The following is a 20,889-nucleotide window of genomic DNA, read 5'->3' on the forward strand; positions in this document are numbered from 1 at the left end:
TATTGCATTCATTATCACTAAAAATATTATTTTTTTATTTGCACAAGAAACATAATATTATTGATTTTTTTTTCAGGTTACAAGACAAGTGGCGAAATGTAAGTGTGCCAAACGTTTCCAAGTGGAACAAATTGGGGACAACAAATACAGGGTAAGTTACAGCATTCCGGATCTTACACAGTATTGTTGACTAATGTACTGGTGGAAATTGTGTGTGTTGGGGGGGGGCGTGTTAAAAAAATGCTAATCTAAAGTGGCAATAAAATTTATATAGGTTAAAGTGTCACTGTCGTTTACATTTTTTGCAGAAATCAATAGTACAGGCGATTTTAAGAAACTTTGTAATTGGGTTTATTAACCCAAAAAATGCATTTTTATAATGAAAAAACAGTTTGAAGCTCTCCCCCTGTCTTCATTGTTTTCTATGGAGAGGGGAGGGGTGGAGTCACCAAAATAGGACAACAAAGAGTGAATTTACAGTTACATCACCGGGCTATCTCCTCTGAAGTCAGCACTGACCTTTCTGAATACCGGTTTTCACACAGGTCCCACTGTGTAATCCTGTGTTCTCTGCTGCTGACTAATCTCCCTCCTCCCCTCACCATAGGTTACATAGGGCCCGACTGATAATGAGCAGTGACTGAGAGAGAGGAGGTGGGGGGGGACCTGGGGTCTTTTTGAATGCAGATAATGGCATATTTGCCTAAGAAACCCAATTACAAAGTTTCTTAAAATTGCCTGGACTATTGATTTCTGCAAAAAAAACAAAAAATTACAATGACACTTTAACTCAAGCATCCAGTAGTCCTCATTCTTTTTTTGGAATATTTTTTTTTTTTATCATCTATCAGTTTGGCCCCCTATCTGGCATCTCTGACCCATCAGCAGGATATGCCATGTTTACACTGAGAATTCTGCTTGGTGGAGCACACACCATATATATTACTGTAGTAGTTTATTATTCAGAAATATATCTATAACATAAAAGTTCATATGCACTAATGTTATTTTCTCTCCATTTTCTCCTTGCAATTAGTTCTTCCTGGGAAATCAGGTATAAACCAGTACAATGTTTCCGGTGTTATATACATGGTCACCTAAGCTTGCAATCACTGTCACCCGACCATAACCTACACTACCATTGTGTTCTGCTTCATTAAATCCAGTCTTGTTTTGGTAAAGGGTCTTAACTAGTCTAAGACATTGTACAGCAGTGTTCTTTATATTGAATAGCAGTTATATAGCCGTAGGATAGTTCCACTAGTGAAGCTGCATCGTGTGCAGGTTAGTGTTTCCCAGTTTCTCTTCTAGAGTAAGAAAAGGACCAATAGGTTACAGCAAGTGAAGGTGCTTTCATATGGTTCATCCGGCCCATCTGAAGCATCACCTTTGGGCGCTTATCACCTGTTTACCCAGGTGCACTTAGTGGGCTGCACAATCATCCGATGAATGAGCATTTGCTAGTTTATAGGCCGATTGCTGGTCTTTTAACACCGGCCAGTTATCGGCTATGATTGTTCCTAGAAACTAATTTGCCTGATGATTGACTGGTGGCTCAGGTTACACAATATGGTTTTTAGTTATGCAGAACATTTTCTATCCCTAGCATGCTGCTGGATCAGTGCATATGGAATAACAGGGTTATTTGACTAGGGAAAACAGTAGTAGTATAGAAAATATCAGAGAAGCAATACTTACCTCTCTGCGATCCCCCAGTGTCTTCCTTCGGGTCTCCATTGTTCCCCCATGACGATACCGCCTTCGCTTCCGAGACGGTAATGACTGTCACCATGGAGACGTGTCTGTCTTGGAAGTGGAGGCAGGATGGTCCCCAGAGGACAATGAGGGAGCACAGAGAGGTAAGCATGGCTTCTTTATTGTTTTCTGTATATTTCATCTCAATCTATATCTATCTATCTATCTATCTATCTAATGTTTTCCCTAGTACATAGTCTTTACTGTTAGTGTCTACCTTAGAAGTCTCTTGAGAGAGACTATGATAATCTCTTTGTAGTTGATGCATGCAACCGCATTATCCAGTAACCGCAGCAAGTACATTCCCTACCCTGCAATGCGGAAACTATTCCTATTCTTGTTTTTCACATACATGACATGTCCCATAAACATTAATATTCCCACCCTATTTGTTGTATGTTTGTATGTGTGCTGTGGAAGAGCCAAAGACCAAAGCCTTGACCCTTGGATTCATGGATTCCCGCCAATGTTAGCTCAATATATTTTAGGCCTTCCATCCTGCAGAAGCAGTGGTGGTTGGTCGCCTCTTAAACTTCTGTTACTTTACAGCTATGTTTAGGATGAGTCCATGCAAATTAATGTAGGATTAAATTTTAATGCCAATTTGGCCATACATTAAAGTCATTGCATAGCAGTGGGCCAGATCCATTGCAAACTACATACATTAAAGGGATACACAGACTTCATTACCCAACAGATGCCAAAAGTGTGACATTTTGGCCTCCATATCGGGCCTCTATTATTGGGTTTGCTACCCATGACTGGCCAAGACTTTTTCGCCATTCCATTAAGTGCAGATCCTACAGATCAGCTTAAAAAATTGATCTGTTTAAAAAAAACGGATGTGTGAATGACACTTTGAAACCAATGGATCCTTCATCTGTCCATGAATCAGGATCCTGATTTATGGACTGGAAAAAACGTTGTGTGGATGAGGCCGTAAAGTCATAGGGTTCCATGCTGAAATCAGATATCAGGATGCTGTGTTAGATATCCATGATGTTGTGAGGTCAGTGTGGTTAGCTGTCACTTAGGGTAGGCTTAAAGAAAGGTGGCACTCACCAGACTTCTTACTTGCAAAAATCAACTTTATTCCATGAAAAGTGGGGTCATGGACCCTGACAAGAGAGGCCACAGCCGTTTCACTCTTGTCAGTGTCTATGACCCCACTTTTCATGGAATAAAGTTCATTTTTGCTACTAAGGAGTCCGGTGAGTGCCACCTTTCTTCAAGTGAACTGTTTGACCGACTGCTGTTTCTGTTGGTGAGCAACGGCCACGGCTCCTGTTCTGGCGTTCGGATTGTAGTTATTGTGTATCCGTGTAGTGCCAGGATCCTACTGTGTTGAGATTGATCATTTAGGATAGGCGTACATTCGTTTTTTACTGCTTTGTTGCAGTTTGAGTTAATTGTACTTTACCTCTATACTATACGAATGGGAAATTACATTGAACTGTATGATTCATAGGTAATACAAGAAATCAGATTGTAATTATGACTTCTTAGACCAGCACAACCATGCCATTACAAACAGCCAGAAATATCCTGGTTGTGTGTATGGTGCTCTAGTATAATGAGCAGGCTATTAGGTAAGTATGTGTAACAATACTGGAATAATACAGAGAGGATACAATGTTTGTGATTTGTTACGTTGCTTAATTCCCTTCCTTCATTGCCGTCCATTGCTTTAATCAATTGGCTTTTATCGGTGTTGCATGGGTATCGTCAGATCCGCGCAGATTTAATATAATCATCTCCGGGTGACTAATAACATTTGGTCAACATCTGCATGTACCGTGTGTTACGTGTATTATAATCCCCGCCTTCTCATTGTCTCATTGGATCTTCTCGTTCTTTCCTAAGTTTGGTGACTCCCAGCAACTTCGCCTTGTCCGTATTTTGAGGAGCACTGTGATGGTCCGAGTAGGCGGCGGATGGATGGCGCTGGATGAATTTCTAGTGAAGAACGATCCATGTAGAGGTAAGCGGCGTAGTGTCCAGGAACACGTCACCACTTCTAGAAACCGCCGTCCGTTTTATGCTATTATTAGGCTGCACATTTTTTGGTAGAAATTGGTACTATTATTTGTATAGCAGTGTGTGCTATAGTGAAACAGTATGAAGATGCTTTGGTAGTAGTGTGGCAAGGATCAATTCTGCACTGATTACTTACAGGGCTGGTATTAAAGGGGTACTCCCTTTAAATTTTTTTTTCATTAACTGGTTTCAGAAAGTTATATAGATTTGTATTTCACTTCTATTTAAAAATCTCAACTCTTCCAGTACTTATCAGCTGCTGTATGTCCTGCAGGAAGTTGTGTATTCTCTCCAGTCTAACACAGTGTTCTCTGCTGTCACCTCTATCCATGTCAGCGACTGTCTAGAGGAGTAACAAATCCCCATAGAAATCCTCTCCTGCTCTGGACAGTTCCTGACATAGACAGAGGTGGCAGCAGAGAGCACTGTGTCACACTGGAGAGAATACACCACTTCCTGCAGGACATACAGCAGCTGATAAGTACTGGAAGGCAGGCTGGAGATTTTTAAGCAAAAGTAAATTACAAATCTGTATAACTTTATGAAACCAGTTGATTTGAAAGAAAAACTTTTTCGCCGCCGGGGTACCCCTTTAAATCTATAAAGGTGGAAATAAATACAATAGATGTCACGGCCCTAATTTGATGGACTCTTCTAATATATTTTCTTATGGCACGTGGTTATGTATTGGGCTCAGTTTTGCCTGTTCGTTCAGTAGTGTTGTACTAATATAGTGACAAGTTGTCAGTAAAAATCTAAAATATTGGGAAGAGTCATTAGAAAATAGGTTCTCAAGCTCTATAGTAGGGATGGGGAACCTTTGGCCCTCCAGCTGTTGCAGCTAAAGCTTTGGCTGTCCAGACATGCTGGGAATTGTAGCAACAGCTGGAGGGCGAAGGTTCCCCATCCCTGCTCTATAGGATATAACTCATTTTAGAAGCAAATCAGCATAAAACCCCAATGGGCACGTTTGGTGACGGGTACAATCCAGTAAGAGAGTCGTTAGCTTTGATATTTTGTCCGTACCTGGAATTTTTGCTTCCTTTTTGAATTATATCTCTTCACTTCTAGCCGTACTTTACTACTTCTCCTCTCTTACTAAATATCCTCCTTTATTTTTACCTGACTGCTATTCTGTCATTTTTTTCCCTAGTTCATCATCATGGAAGTAAAATGTTACGTTCGGAATCAAACTCTTCAATTACTACTCAGCCTCTTATAGGTTGGCAAATATCTCCCTCTTTCGTTTCTTTTCATCTTCACTCTTTTCTTTTCACCTGCTCTTTGTTATATTTTTCTCCCTCAATTTCTTTTTTATTTGGTGTGTAGTGCATGCTGTTTTTTTTTTTTTTAACCTTCATTCATAGTCTCAGCACTGACTTGTAAGGTTTGGACATTGCTGTGGTTAACATGCATGGTGAGGTTGAAAGTCAGAGCCATCCTGTGTGTTCACATTTAGTAGACATAGGAGTCATATATTGCATGCTGTGGTCGTGTCTCAGACAATTCTTGTGTTTGGACATAGAAACAATTGTTTTAGAATTTTTTTTTTTTTTTTTTGTGAATTCATGCTTCAAAATAAAATCTGTACGCTCCAAAATGGAGACTAGTGGCTCAGCTTTAAAGAACGCCAGAAAGAACCTGAAGTACTATGTAACACCTCTCTTTCCTGTAATCACGAAATTTTTTGAATACAGGAAAGTCCAGTCCACAGCTCCATAAAAAGTTGAATTTTTATTGTAATTCTATATTAAAAAACACTGCTAACAAAAGCTAAAAAAAAATGTTACCAGTATTTTTTAATATGGAATTACAATAAAAATTCTACTTTTTATGGAGCTGTGGACTGGACCTTCATATCTTAAATTTACCAGGTGACGGCCCGCACTATATATCCACGTCGCTCCCACCTGGGTGCACTACATCTACTGGATAAGTGTGAGCGGTGAGCTGATGTCCTTTATGTCTTGAAGTTTTCAACTTTTTGAATGCGGAGTCTGAGGCTCTCAGTACAATAATTACAAAGTAAACTTGGATTGATCTGGTTTTTGTGTCTTGCTGGTGCAGGGTATTCCTATGTTTATGGTGTCACCATACTCTGTCCTGGGTCTGGGAGGTATTACATGAGATTATGGCTTCTTCTGGGGTTCTTGAGCTGCCCCAGGATAGTGATCACATATATTCTGTATGCCAAGGTGCTACAGTCTTGCACCATTTCAGACTTCTTGTATTATCCGAGTTACTCTCCAATATCAGTTGTGCTCCAGTATCCTCTTCTTGTTTCGTACTTGTAATGATATCCGGCTGCCTTTCTAGACTTTGTTTAAATGGTTTGTATAAAATTAAAAAAGTATGACTTCTATGTTCCAGTAATTGCACCATGGGCTGAATAAGTTAAAGAGGTTTTCCCCCCTTCCTTTAACTACATGCTGAATCATCTCCTTTCCTGAAGATTAACAATTTATTCCATGCATTTTCATTCTCCTTCCCCCAGTTCTGAGCGTGCTGCTTTCCACTGAAGACACAGAAAATTGTGTGTGAGCTGTTCTCTCTTTCTCCCCTTCCTCCCCCTTCCACTCCAAGACGGCTCTCTGGCTGGCTGTTTTTGCACTGGGAGGGTTAATCTGATTTTAAATTGCTTATGGTCTCACTGTGATTAATCCTCCCGGCATTACAGAGTGCAGATACAGCCGGCCAGGGAGCTGTTTACATGAGCCATCTCGGAGGGGAGACGGAGAGAGCTGATTACACACTATTTATTTTCTGTCCTTAGCAGAAAGCAGCAGCTCAGAACTGGAGAAGACAGAAAATAACAATTATAGAACAAATTGTTAGTCCATTGGGGGGGGGGATTCAGCATGTATTCAATCTCAGAGGTGTACCCCTTAAATGTGGCTGAGAGGCAAATCCAGTCTATGGATACGAATGCAGTTGTTTCTAAGGAAATGCAGCCATGTTTTTTTGTGTTTTTTTTTCTCCAAATTGCAGACAACCCCCCCCCCCCCCTCTGTTAACATGTTATGTAAAGAATTGCTCAACTGTGATCTCTTGCTCAACGTTACATGAAGAAATATGCATAGCATGCTGGGCAGTAAGGTTGCAAAGCCATCCCTTCAAGGGCTTATGGGTTGGCTTGGCAACCAATGTGCCTAATGGTTTGGCAATCAATGTGCCACTAGGTCTGCCATGTATCGAAGACTATTAGGCCCAGGAGCACGGCATAAGATGCTGCCTGGAAGGCACAGTGCACTGCAATACATAAGTAATGCGGTTAGTGTTGAGTGGACCTGACAAAATGTTTGGGTTCGGAAACGTCCCACAGCTGCAGAAGTTGGATGCTGCTCGAGGGGAGCCCTGAAAAACATGGATACAGTCATAGACTGTATTCATGTTTTCCTAGCAGCCCTAGGGTTGCATCCAAATTCTGCAGCTGTAGGGAATCAGATGGAAAATGTTCAGGTTCAGAGAAAGTTTCTGAACCCAACCATTTTGTCAGGTCCACTCAACACTAACTGCAGTGTATTAAAGAAGAGATCAGACTTGACTAGTAGAAAAAAATGGCTTTTTTTCAGTTAAATCTTTATTTTTGAGAAATTTTCCAAATTCTTGTTTTTTTTAAATCCTGCATGATGAATATTATATAAAAAACTTATTTAGCCCCAATCAAAGGAATCTCACAAAAAAATAGTGATGCTGGGTTCACACATGGCAGTGTTTGTGCCAAAACCAGAAGTGGATCCAATGGGAAAGACAAGTACAAGTCCTCCCTTTTTCATTTCCATCCCATTTGAATCCACTTCTAGCTTTGGCACAAAAACTGCAGTATCAGTTTTCCAATTAAGCCGCCATGTGTGAAACCATCATAATGGAACTATATAAATATGGTATGTTATTATGTAATGTATACAGCATGGTATATGGTGTGAATTTTAAAAAAAGTTAATACAAGCTGATAAATTATATAAATCCTAAAATTGTATCATAAAAAAAAAAAAATGTCCTCCACAAAACAAGCCCTCATACCTCAGTGATGGAGAAAATTTAAAAAGTTATGGCTTTTGGAATGCAACAGAGAAAAAAATTGCCCGGCCCAAAATAGTTTAATGAATAAAGGGTTAAGCTGTCGAATTCTTTCAGGATTAGGCAGAGCAATATATGACAGGACGCATTGTTTTCCCTTCATTCTGAGTATTTTATACCTCCGCTTGCTTTGGTCATTGTATCTGTGTTCTCATGCTTGTGACGTAATGATGAATCATATTCTGGATTGCAGTAAAGTACAGGACTAATCCCCTTTTATTTACAGCTAAAGGGAGAACAAACCTTGAGTTACGAGAAAAGTTTATGTTACCTGAAGGCATCAGTCAGAGCATGACTCCTTTCCGGCCTAAGGGCCGAAGATCCAGGCCGTCTTCCAGAGGCGCATCGCCTAACAGGTCCAGTTCAAGTCCAAATGTTCAAGCCTGTCCATCACAAGCTACGGGGGCTGGCACGCCCAAGGTAATTGCTTCTTTGCTTTTTTTTTTTTTTTTTGGGGGGGGGGGGGGGGGCGGTGCACAACAATGTATCACCTCTCCATCTGCACTTCTATTGCCAGCAGTATCTAGACACACAGATCATATGCATGATAGGCGGGGTGGGGGGCTACACAGCGACCTTATGGGTGTCCCAACCAGGATAGCTACCACTCAGCATCACAGCTAAAGGAAGTCAATTGGTTACATCCTGTAACTTACTGCCACTCAACAGGAATCAGAAATACCCCTAGCAATATCTTCGTATAGTGCCCACTTGCAGGTTGCAACGTGACCCCATCTATTTCCAGTAGCTATTGTGCAGAGCGATTACGGCAAAGTGTCACAGCCCTGCACCCCTACCCACACTCACAAAGTATTTATATAGCAACAGTTTGTATTTGTTTATACCTGGTAAAGGAGAAGTCCCACCAACTATGAAATCTGCAGGCGGGGGTGGGTATAAAAATAACAAACAAGTTAACTCACCCGTGCCTAGTAGCGCCGCAGCTGGGTTACTGTTTGACGCAGCCGGGGTCCAGCAGCTCTGCTAGCTGCAAGGTCACGACCCCGGATGAGTGATTGCCCACTCAGCCAATTAGGGACTGGGATGGGACACCACCAGTGTCACTGACTGGGCAATCACTCAGCCGTGCCGTGACATTGCTGCTGCAGGAGCCAAGTACGTGACTTGCCCGGTTTCCTGCAGAAGATAGCGTCTAGGGGCGGCAAACGGGACCCTGTCGGTGCTGCTACGAGGCACATGGGACGGGTGAGTTAACTTGTTCGTTATTTTCACCCCCCCGCCTGCCTGCAGATTGCAAAGTTGGTTGGACTTCTCCTTTAGGGTGTTTTCACACAGGACGTATCGCAGCGAGTTTTGCAGCAAGATCCGCTACAATCTTAGGTCCTGGCAGGTCCCTGTGTGTTGCCCAGCTGCAGCCACTGATTGGCTGGGTGGGAGAGCAGGAAGCTGGGACCGTGTGCAGGAAGGATTAAAGACAGGTAATGTATACAGTGGGAGCCGATTAAGGGGTTGAGGGGGCGGGTGATTTACATACTTGCAGCGGTCTGAAAGATTCACAGGGACCCGCCAGGACCTTAGATCGTAGCGGATCTCGCTGCAAAACTTTAAGGAGAAGTCAAGCAAAAAATTTTTATGAAAGTATTGTGTTGCACCCCCCATCAAGGCTTCACTCCCTGGATAACATGGTGATGTCACTTCCTGGATAACATGGTGATGTCACTTCCTGGATAACATGGTGATGTCACGACCCGACTCCCAGAGCTGTGCGGGCTGTGGCTGCTGGAGAAGATGATGGCAGAGGGATGCTCAGTGTCCTTCCAGTGCCCTGTGTCCCTCAGTGTCCCCCTGCCATCATCCTCTCCAGCAGCCACAGCCCGCACAGCTCTGGGAGTCGGGTCGTGACATCACCATTTTATCCAGGAAGGGACATCACCATGTTATCCAGGAAGGGACATCACCATGTTATCCAGGAAGTGACATCACCATGTTATCCAGGAAGTGACATCACCATGTTATCCAGGAAGTGAAGCCTTGATGCAGTAGTAAGTGCAGGGAAAAAAGCACTTTATAAGCATTTCCTGTAATAAACGTGTATTGGGGATTTGTATAACTTTTGGGGGTCAATACAATACATTAATAAAATTTTTCGCCGGATTTCTCCTTTATGGTGCGTTCACACCTACAGGATCTGCTGCAGATCCTGTAGGTGTGAACGCACCCTTAAACAGTTTTATAAGTCAAGCTTACCGAAAAGATATAATAGCTATACCAAGGCATATTCAGACATTTTGTTCTTAGGCAGAAACTTTATAGTGTTCATACTACTAGAGATGCGGCAACTCTTTAGATTGTCATTAGAAGTCTCTGATAGTTTTGGAACTAACCTTCAAGCAAAATGTTTTTTTCACAATTGCTGCAAAATGTGAGACAGACGGCCCTGAGCATTGGTGCCAGTGTTACTCCTATCCCAGTGCGGCCTCTTCTCCATCGCTGCCATCGTCTGTGACGTTACTTAAGTTGATGTGCCATTGTTTCACACAGACACCCCTCCATATAACACGCAATTACGGTAAACCTTGGCTGACAAACAGCAAAACAACAACTCCTTGTAAAAGCCCCGAGTCCCCAGAACAAAGACTGTCATCTGAAGAGGTATAGTACGTACAGGGCGCTCAGTTGTGTGGTCTCTGCCAATCACAACTGCTGTGCTCACTAACCGCTGCCATCACTGAACGGCCGACCGCGCACGCTAACCCCCTGATTAACTGATCCTCACCGATCAATAGCTTCTCCTCTTCCACATTGTACTTTAATCGAGACTCACCTCCATCATTACTACTCTCTAGCTGTATAATACAACTGCTCATAGACTGTTTTCTAGTAGAGTCTGTTGCATGATCATCTTCTCTTTCTACAGTTTACCTGATTGTACTTTTCATCGTTTTGTTTTATGGTAACATAGAACGTCACAATGTTCAGATCAGTTTATTATTTTGTTTGCCTTAAAGCGACTCTGCACCCACAATCTGCCCTTCAGATAGCTGCTTTTAATCAAAGATCTGCCCTGGGGTCCGTTCTGCAGGTGATGCAGTTATTGTCCTATAAAAACAATTTTTAAACTTGCAGCCCCGTGCCAAACTGGCATGGCCTAGAGTGTCTGTGCATTAAGCTTGCACAACCCCTCTGTCTCTCCTCCCCACCCTCCTCATCATTAGGATTGCTTCAGGCAGGTATTCTCCTATTCCTCAGCTGTGTGAACACGGCACATGGGCTGGATCCTTAAGGCACCTGTGCAGTGTTCAGACAGGAGAAATAGGAAAAATCCTGCCCTGGGCATTTCTAATGATGAAGAGGGCGGGGAGGAGGGACGGGGTGGTGCAAAGTTAAGGTACAGATACTCTAGGCCACAGCACTTTGGCACTGGGCTGCCAGTTTAAAAGTTGTTTTTTAGGACAATAACTGCATCACCTGCCGAACAGACCCCAGGACAGATCTTGGAATAAAAGCAGCTATCCGAAGGTACAAGTGGTTTGGGGGTCAGATTGTGGGTACAGAGTCACTTTAAAGTGTTGTTGTCGTTACAAAAACCTTTTGACTGTTTCATAGAGAAACAGTGTCACAATGAAGCAGGCGGGATTCCGAATTCTGCCGCTTTTGCTTCGTGTGAACTGGCCCTTAGGCTATGTTCACACTAAGTAAGTTTTTAAAAAAAAAAAACGTCCATTATTACAGCATTTTGATTGAATTCAATGAATTGCATCAACGTCTATAGAATTACAGAGGTCATTGGCACACAGTGTATTAAATAACGGACGACTTTTGAGGCGGACGTCAAATAATGTTCATGACACTTATTTCCGGACGTCTTTTACAAACAACAAGCGTTTTTTCTTTAGTTGTTTACACCCATTTTTTCACTGTCCTTTCACCATTTTTACTATTAAATTCAATGGACTTTTCAATTAAAGACATATCCAAAGTGCGATCAGTCCACCTGTCCTAGAATAACGGACCAACGGCCGACGGGCGGCCGAACAGCAAAATGACAAATGCCATAAAAATAGACAAGAAAAAGACATGGTGGGAACAAAACCTTACAATGTACCAGAGAAAGGAAGCTAGGAAATGATGGGAGATGCAAAATGTAGAATGTAAGAAAACAAAGCTAAATAACTATGATGAAGAGAGGAGGTGATGGTGAATAATACAAGCTCCTCATCACAGAAGCTGTGGGGTTATGGATCTATGCAGGTTCAGGGTTTATGGGATTTACACATATCCATCCTACAGACCAGAGAAGTCACCGGTTTTCTCCATTGTTACCAGCCGCCTCTATGAATTCATGTTCTTCATTCACCGTTCTTCCTTTCTCCTACAGGGAACTCCTATACAGGGAAGCAAACTAAGACTTCCAGGATACCTGTCCGGGAAAGGTTTCCATTCTGCCGAGGACACCAGTTTATTAACGACGGCAGCATCCAAAGTTAGAACGCAGTTTGCAGGTAAAGTGGTTAAAATATGTAACTTATTATGGCGGCAGTATATAATACATACAGTACCCCATCCCTAGCAGAAGGGGGTGCTATTCTGCAGGTAGCTCAATAAACCTGCTGTGCATTCAGTCCACAAGACAACGTGTAGCCTTTTATATCAGATCATTGATTATTTGTCACTAATGGCATTTTATTGTCTCTACAAAATATCATATCAGTTCAGATTTGTTACTTGTAGCTTTGGCGCTTGGAGTCCGTATAGATCATCAATGGGAAATGTCATACAAAGCTGAAGGTGTAGTTTTGGGTGGAGCTTGCCTTTGTCTCCATTCTTTTCCTAGAATTTGTCTGTTATCGTTGGACTTTAATAAGGGGCCTCTAGTTGTCTCCTTCCTTTTCATATAACAGAGACCTAGGCTCAGGGACACATGTAAGTCTATGGAAGCAGCACTCTCACTAGCAGTGAACAAGTGCATGGAGATGATGCAGATGATGTGTCCTGGGGGTCGGATCATATGTCATGTGTCTACAAAGGGAGGGGGGGAGAGAAAGCAGCATGTTTTCAGAGAGGACACAGGGAAGATGGTTTTAGATGTCCAGAGTGGGTAAAACAGGGAAAGGGTGTAAAGGTTGTACATGTATATTAGACGTAGGGTGTCATTGTTAAGGGGGATTGTTTGTAATATTGTTTTTGTTACCAGGACAACCCCTTTTAAGGCTATGTTCCCACAATGTAAAAATAAGGCCAAATAACATACGTTGTTATTGATCATGGCCATTAATAACTGCCATTGTTCCCCATTATTTGCACTTTTTACATTGTGGGAACATAGCCTTAAAGGGGTTATCTGGCACCACCACATTTTGAACATGTTACTGCCATATAAGAAAAGATAACAAACATGCTATGCTTACCTCTCTGCACTCCCTCAGTGTCCTGTTGCAGTGTCACCGGTGTCCCCCACTCTCTGTAGCTGCTGTTACTTCTGAGATGAGCTTGTCTCAGGAATGACAGCCCGCTCAGCCAATCATTGGCCGTGGCGATGTCCCGAAGTAACAGCGGCTACAGACAGTGGGGGACACCGGCGACACAACAACAGGACACTGAGGGAGTGTGGAGAGGTAAGCATTGCATGTTTGTTATGCTTTCTTATATAACAGTAACATATTCAAAATGTGCAAGCGCTGGATAACCCCTTTAGCACACTAATGTGAATAGGATAGCAAAGGTCAACTTTATATGAGAATATATTGTAATTTTTTTTCTGTAACTCTCCTTTATATGTGAGTCTAGTGATACATTTCTTCTTTGTTTCAAAGATTATCGGAAAACTCCAAGCCGAGCTGGAAGCAAAGCCGGGAGCAGATCAAGCAGCCGCCGGGGAAGCGATGCCTCCGATTTTGATATTTCCGAAATCCAATCTGTATGTTCTGACATGTCTGAGACTGTTCATGAAAGCAGCCGGCCCTCCCCCAGAGCGAGTTCCCGATCCTCGACAGGCAGACCTTCCAAAATCCCTACCCCACAACGTAGGACACCCATCAGCAAACTAGCAACAAAAACAACAAAAAGATAAGGCGCCCGGCTTCGGAGAGAGATTTTTTTTTTCTTTTGTGTATTGCCTATTTAAGTTTGTAAGGTGTAAAATATTATGTAGAAATTCTGAAATAATGCAAATGTTTGATTTTAACCCTGCAGAAGGCCTTAAATGTGTGTTTGTCTTGTTTTTTTTACACATATTTTTATCTGAAAAAAAAAATTGTTTGTCTTATAGTTTGGAGATGCTTGAGGGACATCAATCGAAACGAACGTCACACTTGTGTGAATACGGAAACTAAAACGGTTATTGAATGTATTTATTACCGCAACCCGGAGGGAAGTTCAATATGCCAAACACTGCTTCATTAGTTACCAATTCTGAATACCTCATAACTATTTATAACCTGGACATAGATGCCAAGCTTCCGTCTACCACCCGCTCCCCATTCACTTGGGTTATGCCCACTGCAGTTATTTCCGCAGTTTTAAGTTCAGATAACTCACAGAAAGGTATTTAATCATTGGCAGAAACTCTATTTTATGTTGTTTTTTTATTTATGTCTGTGAGACTCTGTCTTAATAGAACTATAATACTGTTCAAATAATAGCATTTGGTGCATACGTGCGGTTTTTCTTTCGCTTGAGTGGATGGTAACATTATATCAACTTTTGTATCGGATCAGTTTTGCTTGCAAAAAATCTATGAAATAAAAACCTGTCCAAATCTATCTGTGTGATTGTTGTTTTAGTAAAGTATGAAAAAATACAACAATATGGCTCAGGCCTTATGATCATTGTTCTCATCATTAGACAGTGTTGTATGGATTAATCCATACATCTTAAGGGTAGCGAAATCCGCTGCGGATCCTGGTATAATGAAGGCCTTTGGGGTCACATACCCGCAGCTGAAAATTCATTCCAATGCAGATCTGCGACCCGGCCCCTTTAACCCCCGGCCGCCCGCAGCCCCGGCCCGGAGCATACATTAACTGCTTGGCGCTGCGGCTGTGTGAAGCTCCCGACTCCCCTCGCTCCTCGTCAGCCAATCAGTGCTGCCGTGCACTGATTGGCTGATGAGGAGCGACACACAGCCGCGGCACCGAGCATGTAATGTATGCTCTGGGCCGCGGCTGTAGGTGGCGGGCGGTCTGGGGTTAAAGGGGCCGGGTGCATACATCACCTGCACCGGGCTCCTGCTTCCTTTGGAGCCTCCCGGCCGTCAGCCAAACAGGGCAGCGTACTGATTGGCTGACCGCCGCGAGATGCTGGGAGGCCCCGAAGCAAGCAGGAGCCCGGAGCAGGGGATGTATGCTCCAGGCGGGGTCAAAGGGGCCGGGTTACAAATCATTCCGCTGCGGGTATGTGACCACATAGACCTTCACACTGCCAGGATCCGCAGAGTGTAAAGGTACCCTAAAGGTTTTTTTCTTACAAATCAACTGGTGCCAGAAAGTGCCAAATATTTGTAATTTACTTCTATTTAAAAACAAAACAAAACTTGAGTCTTCCAGTTCTTATCAGCTGCTGTATGTCCTGCAGGAAGTGCTGTATTCTTTCCAGTCTGACACGGTGCTCTCTGCTGCCACCTCTGTCCATATCAGGAACTGTCCAGAGCAGGAGCAAATCCTCATAGAAAACCTCTCCTACTCTCAAGACTGGGAAAAATACGCTACTTGTCCTACCTGCAGGACATGCAGCAGCTGATAAGAAGCATTCCTCCATTTTCTTTTTTTTTTTGCCCGGTAACTCACACCACCTGCTGTTTCATTCTTTCCATCGCAGCTCTGCTGTATCCACACATTTCATTCTGGGTCATGTGACCTCTGATCAGCCACTATCCTTTCAGATTGCAGACTGCATCCTCTCCCTTTCAAATATACAATATTGAGAATCTGAACACGTTATTACTAATAAAGAATCAAAACTAAATCAGGGATGTAAGTGACATTACATGGCATGTCTCTTGTGGTAGACCATGTGCCTGCTGTGTGGCCAATGGGTTAGGATGCCAATATAATTGTATGCAGATACAGTATGGGGCTGAGACATCTCTGCAGTACCCTGCCTAGAAGAATGTATGAAGGGACATGGGAGCAGCTACTCACAGGCAATGACCCTTGGATCAAGACAACACTGGAATTGAGATGGAAGTATATATTGAGTTGGGGGTGGCAGGCAAGGGAGAAGCAGGAGTAATATATGGGAGAATGACAGGCACAGTATAGTAGCACAGCTGCAGCATACATACGCATAGACGCCAGACTCAAACAGCGTTATAAATAAATAAAAAACTCTCTTGGAGTTTTGTTGCTCTGCCCTCAGCTTTAGAACTTGAAGACATAAGGTCACGTTCTACACCGGGTAGGGAACCTTGGCTCTCCAGCTGTTGCAAAACTACAACTCCCATCATGCCTGGACAGCCGAAACTGAAGCCAAGGACAGAGCCAATGTTCCATACACACACAGGGCATATTTACTGCACAAAAGCTGCAAAAAATCCACAGGTAAATACACAAGACAAATTAGCACCAAATCAATTGCATTGCGGTAAAGATTTGACGCTGCAGACTTCCTAGAAGTTATGCAAGAAAAAAAAAATAATTACAATGGTATTCAAACCTACCACTGCAGATCCATGGATAATCCACTATAATACATAATACAGTAATTTTATACTATATATTTTTATACAGGATTTTCACTTCCCCTATGAACTCTCCATGACAAAGATTGCAAAAATTGACCTGATCATGTAAAAAAAATAAATGAATAAATAAAAGAAAGAACAAACCAGATCCAAGTGCCTGGGAAAGGAATCCACTGTAGATTTTCCATAATATAAACAGGTTCTGCACCCAGTTACTAATGCAATTCTGACTGCAATGTGCATCAAATCTTTTACTAGTTGTTTAGAGGCACCCAGAACAGTAGCTACCCACCTTTTATGCTAAATCCTAATGGTTTCCTTAAAGGGGTTATCCCGCACTACAAAAACATGGCCACTTTCCTCCAGAGACAGCCCCACTCTTGTCTCCAGTTTGAGCTGGGTTTTGTAGCTCAGTTCCATTGAATTGATTGGAGCTTAAAGCGTAACTGTCATGTTTTTTTTTATTGCAGAAATCAGTAGTATAAGCGATTTTAATAAACTCTGTAATAGGTTTCATCAGCCAAAAAAGCCTCCTTCTGTACTCAAGAAGCAATCTCCCAGCCTCCCCCCCTGACTTCTTATCTGTGCATTATCAGGCAAACACGTCTTCATTACAGAGAAGCCAGTGAAGACGGGTTCTGCTCTCTCCATTGTAAGCCTATGAAGGGGGGAGGGGCTGAGGGAGATGGAGTCTGTTTGTAGACTGTCTGGGCACCTAAAACGCAGGATTCTGGGGTCAGAAAGGTCAGCGCTTATCTATGAACTTACTGAGAGAAGATTGCAGGGTGTTGTGCTGTGCAGGACTGCTCCGTGCTCAGTCACTCCTAACAGCCCCTCCCCTCTCCATAGCCACATAATGGACACAGAAATCCTGCTTCATCTGATGTGAGGGGGGAGGCTGGGAGATTGCTTTTTCTGTACAGAAGGAAACTCTTTTAGTACATAAAACCTATTACAGAGTTTCTTAAAATCGCTTGAACTGTTGATATTTAATGTTTTAAGAAAATGATCCTGAAATGACAGTTACGCTTTAAAGGCGTTATCCAGCGAAAATCTTTTTCTTTTAAATCAACTGATATCAGAAAGTTATATAGATTTGTAATTTACTTCTATTAAAAAATCTCAAGTCTTCGCATACTTATCAGCTGCTGTATGTCCTGCAGGAAATGTTGTTTTATTTTCAGTCTGACACACTGCTCTCTGCTGACATCTCTGGCTGAGACAAGAACTTTGTCTCGGTTTTCTATGCATCCCCATAGAAAAACTCTCCTACTCTGGACAGTTCCTGTCTCAGCCAGAGATGTCAGCAGAGAGCAGTGACTGAAAATAAAACAACATTTCCTGCAGGACATACAGCAGCTAATAAGTATGGGAAGACTTGAGATTTTTTTAATAGAAGTAAATTACAAACCTATATAACTTTCTGACACAAGTTGATTTGAAAGAAAAAGATTTTCGCTGGACAACCCCTTTAATTGCAAACCTGAACTGGAGACAAGGGGACCGGTGCTGTCCGGACAGGCACAGTAAGGAATCGGGGCCAATGAGCATATACAGGCTTGTTTCCTTAAAATGCCAGTCTGAGTCCACGCTGATAAATATTGTGGTATTGGATCCCTTTAATACAAAACTTTTGCTATGTTACAAATGGATTTAGGGAAAAGTGGTGACAAAGGAGATTTAAAAGAGAAGTCTGGCGAAAATTTTTATCAAAGCATTGTATTGCCCCAAAAAAGTTATACAAATCACCAATATACACTAATTATGGGAATTGCTTATAAAGTGCTTTTTTCCCTGCACTTACTACTGCATCAAGGCTTCACTTCCTGGATAACATGATGATGTCACTTTCTGGATAACATGGTGATGTCACTTCCTGGATAACATGGTGATGTCACTTCCTGGATAACATGGTGATTTCACGACCCGACTCCCAGAGCTGTGCGGGCTTTGGCTGCTGGAGAGGATGATAAAATACTGAGTATGGTTTTGGGCACCTGTGTAAAAGAAAGAGATAGTAGAGCTTGAATAAATTAAATTGTAATAAAAGTAACTAAGGTATATAGAATGAGTAGACCACAGTGCCAAGAAAACTAATCAAATTTAGGGATATAAATAGAGATGAGCGAACCTGGAGCATGCTCAAGTCCATCCAAACCCGAACTTTCGGCATTTGATTAGCGGTGGCTGCTGAAGTTGGATAAAGCCCTAAGGCTATGTGGAAAACATGGATATAGTCATTGGCTATATCCATGTTTTCCAGACAACCTTAGAGCTTTATCCAAGTTCAGCAGCCACCACTAATCAAATACCGAACGTTCGGATTCGGATCGACTCGAACCCGAACACGGTTCGCTCATCTCTAGATATAATATCTATGTATTAATATATCAAGGTCAATACAGAGATCTCTACCAATGATCTAATAATACCAAGGCCTGTTACTATGTATCTACATCTAGAGAAAAGTTGGTTACTAGTATTTGTTTTTATTGTGAGAGCAGTGACACCATGGAATATTTGGAAGTTTTCATGGCGAAATAACTAAAGGAGCTCAAAAGGGGCCTGGCTGTTTACTTAAATAATAATAATAATAATAATAATTTTGAAACTAATTTAGACCTGATTGGGAATTCTTTGCACTTTTAAAAATGTGACAATAATGAGAAGAAAAAGAAAAAATAAAGACCTATATTTCATTTCCATCAGGGGATTTGAATCAAAGAAAGACTTGCTAGTGATCTCTAGACAGATGATTTACCCCTAAACTACAGTTGAAACACATTTGGGCTTAGAGATTCAACTATACCTAAGTGTTTCTCTCAGATATAACCTGCCTACAGAGGACTGATCTGCAATCAGAGACACTTGCTGACAGCTGAGCGAGCAGGAGGCTGGGCAGCATTGATTATTCATGAAGAAGAGGAAGGAGTGGTGAGGTGTGGCACAAACACTGAGCCACAACTCCTCTTTGACTCTTCATTACAGCAGGAGACCTGACATTGTCTATAATCCACTCCACAGACAAATTACAAAAAATGTACCATTCTCACTAGGGGACTGTCAGCACCTTCAGTAGGGTCCGGGAGCTGACAGATTCCTTTTAAAGAAGCACAAATGGTTAAATATTTTGCTCACCCAGAAATCTGAGAAAGGTGTCCCGAATCCCTGGGAGGGCTTTGCAGTAGAGGTGCACAGCAGTCTGTGCTTCCCCAGAAAATCCCCCTCTCCTGCAGCGGGCCGATCCCCCGCCAGACAGCACAAATTGAGTGATATCTTTTGGAGTTAGTAGAAAAGCAAGGGTTTCGTTTAGACAATTGGTTTTATCATTTGTAATAGTTGAAGCCTTTTTTAAACTATGGATGGCGAATGATTGAATCAGTTTGTTACCTTAGATGACATGTGTTTTTTTTTTTTTTCTTTATTATGTTTTCAATTAAATATTTATATTTTAGATTGTAACCATATTGTCTGATCCCTAATAATTCTCCAAATATAGAAAGTGTCATTGTAAAAGAGTTTGTTTTATCTGCTTGGGGAAAATGCAGTTTCGGAGCGATCATTTTAGGTCCGTCTGTATGTAAGGACAGCAATTCATCTACTAGACATGAAAGGGCTTCTTAAAATACATTTGGCATTTTTTATGTTTACATAAACCCTTTAAATAGAAAGTTATGTTCCAAAAATATACAAAACAGTGAAAAATAGAACAGTGCACTAATATAAGAAGAGCAAATGAGAGTAGATATTACCAGGTCATGTAGGCGGTATAATTATCCAATTTTTCCATCTGATTGTAAAAGTTAAAGGGACAGTGTCATCAGAAAATCACTTATTGTATAAATAATATTTTTATGTTAAAATATTTTAAAAGAATTTTTGGTGACATTTTGTCTAATTGTTCTATATATGTTATAAACTAATCCTGATATCTTCCAGTTCTCATTCTCACCCCTGGGGCTAAAACTAAGCTTAGACTTCCTGTTGTGTCTGTGGTGATAAGAGGAGGCTGCTGTAAAGTGATCGGTACAACATTGCAGCGTCATGTGACACTAGTAGATAAAGGAGACAATAGCAGCTACCTGTGGAATGATCTCTTCACAGGTCACAGAGCGCGCTCAGTAATGCTTTACATTCATCTCAAGGGGACAGAGTCTGTCCATGAGTCTTGCTGTAAAGGATGTCAGTAAATGCTGTTAAAAACAGCTCAGGTAAGATGGCCGCCCCCATAACAATGTACAAAAAAATGAACTAAAAATAACTACAGTATGAAACTAGAAACATATTGAAATAAAAGAATGTGTTTCAGTGTCTGATTCTAATCTGTAAAAGAAAATTTAGGTGACACATTCACTTTAACCCATAGCTGCACCAGG

General features: G+C 41.8%; 1 protein-coding gene across 18 annotated transcripts in view; it reads left to right on the forward strand.

Annotated features, from left to right (window-relative positions):
- The window catches only part of DST (dystonin), a 398,894-nt gene extending 384,300 nt beyond the window's left edge, over window positions 1-14,594 (forward strand). For 8 of the 18 annotated variants that reach the window (XM_069974481.1, XM_069974494.1, XM_069974483.1 and 5 more), the window contains 8 exons: window positions 77-151; window positions 1,037-1,054; window positions 3,619-3,736; window positions 4,946-5,014; window positions 8,099-8,292; window positions 10,375-10,485; window positions 12,212-12,335; window positions 13,647-14,594. In XM_069974481.1, coding sequence (XP_069830582.1) covers window positions 77-151; window positions 1,037-1,054; window positions 3,619-3,736; window positions 4,946-5,014; window positions 8,099-8,292; window positions 10,375-10,485; window positions 12,212-12,335; window positions 13,647-13,903 — 966 coding nt within the window. In that variant the 3' untranslated portion in view covers window positions 13,904-14,594. The remainder of the gene's footprint in view (window positions 1-76; window positions 152-1,036; window positions 1,055-3,618; window positions 3,737-4,945; window positions 5,015-8,098; window positions 8,293-10,374; window positions 10,486-12,211; window positions 12,336-13,646) is intronic. The other 10 variants (XM_069974486.1, XM_069974496.1, XM_069974499.1 and 7 more) reach the window with 5 other exon arrangements.
- Window positions 14,595-20,889: the final 6,295 nt, after the last annotated feature.

Source organism: Dendropsophus ebraccatus, chromosome 6, assembly GCF_027789765.1.
Source record: "Dendropsophus ebraccatus isolate aDenEbr1 chromosome 6, aDenEbr1.pat, whole genome shotgun sequence".
NCBI classification, from domain to species: Eukaryota; Metazoa; Chordata; class Amphibia; order Anura; family Hylidae; genus Dendropsophus; species Dendropsophus ebraccatus.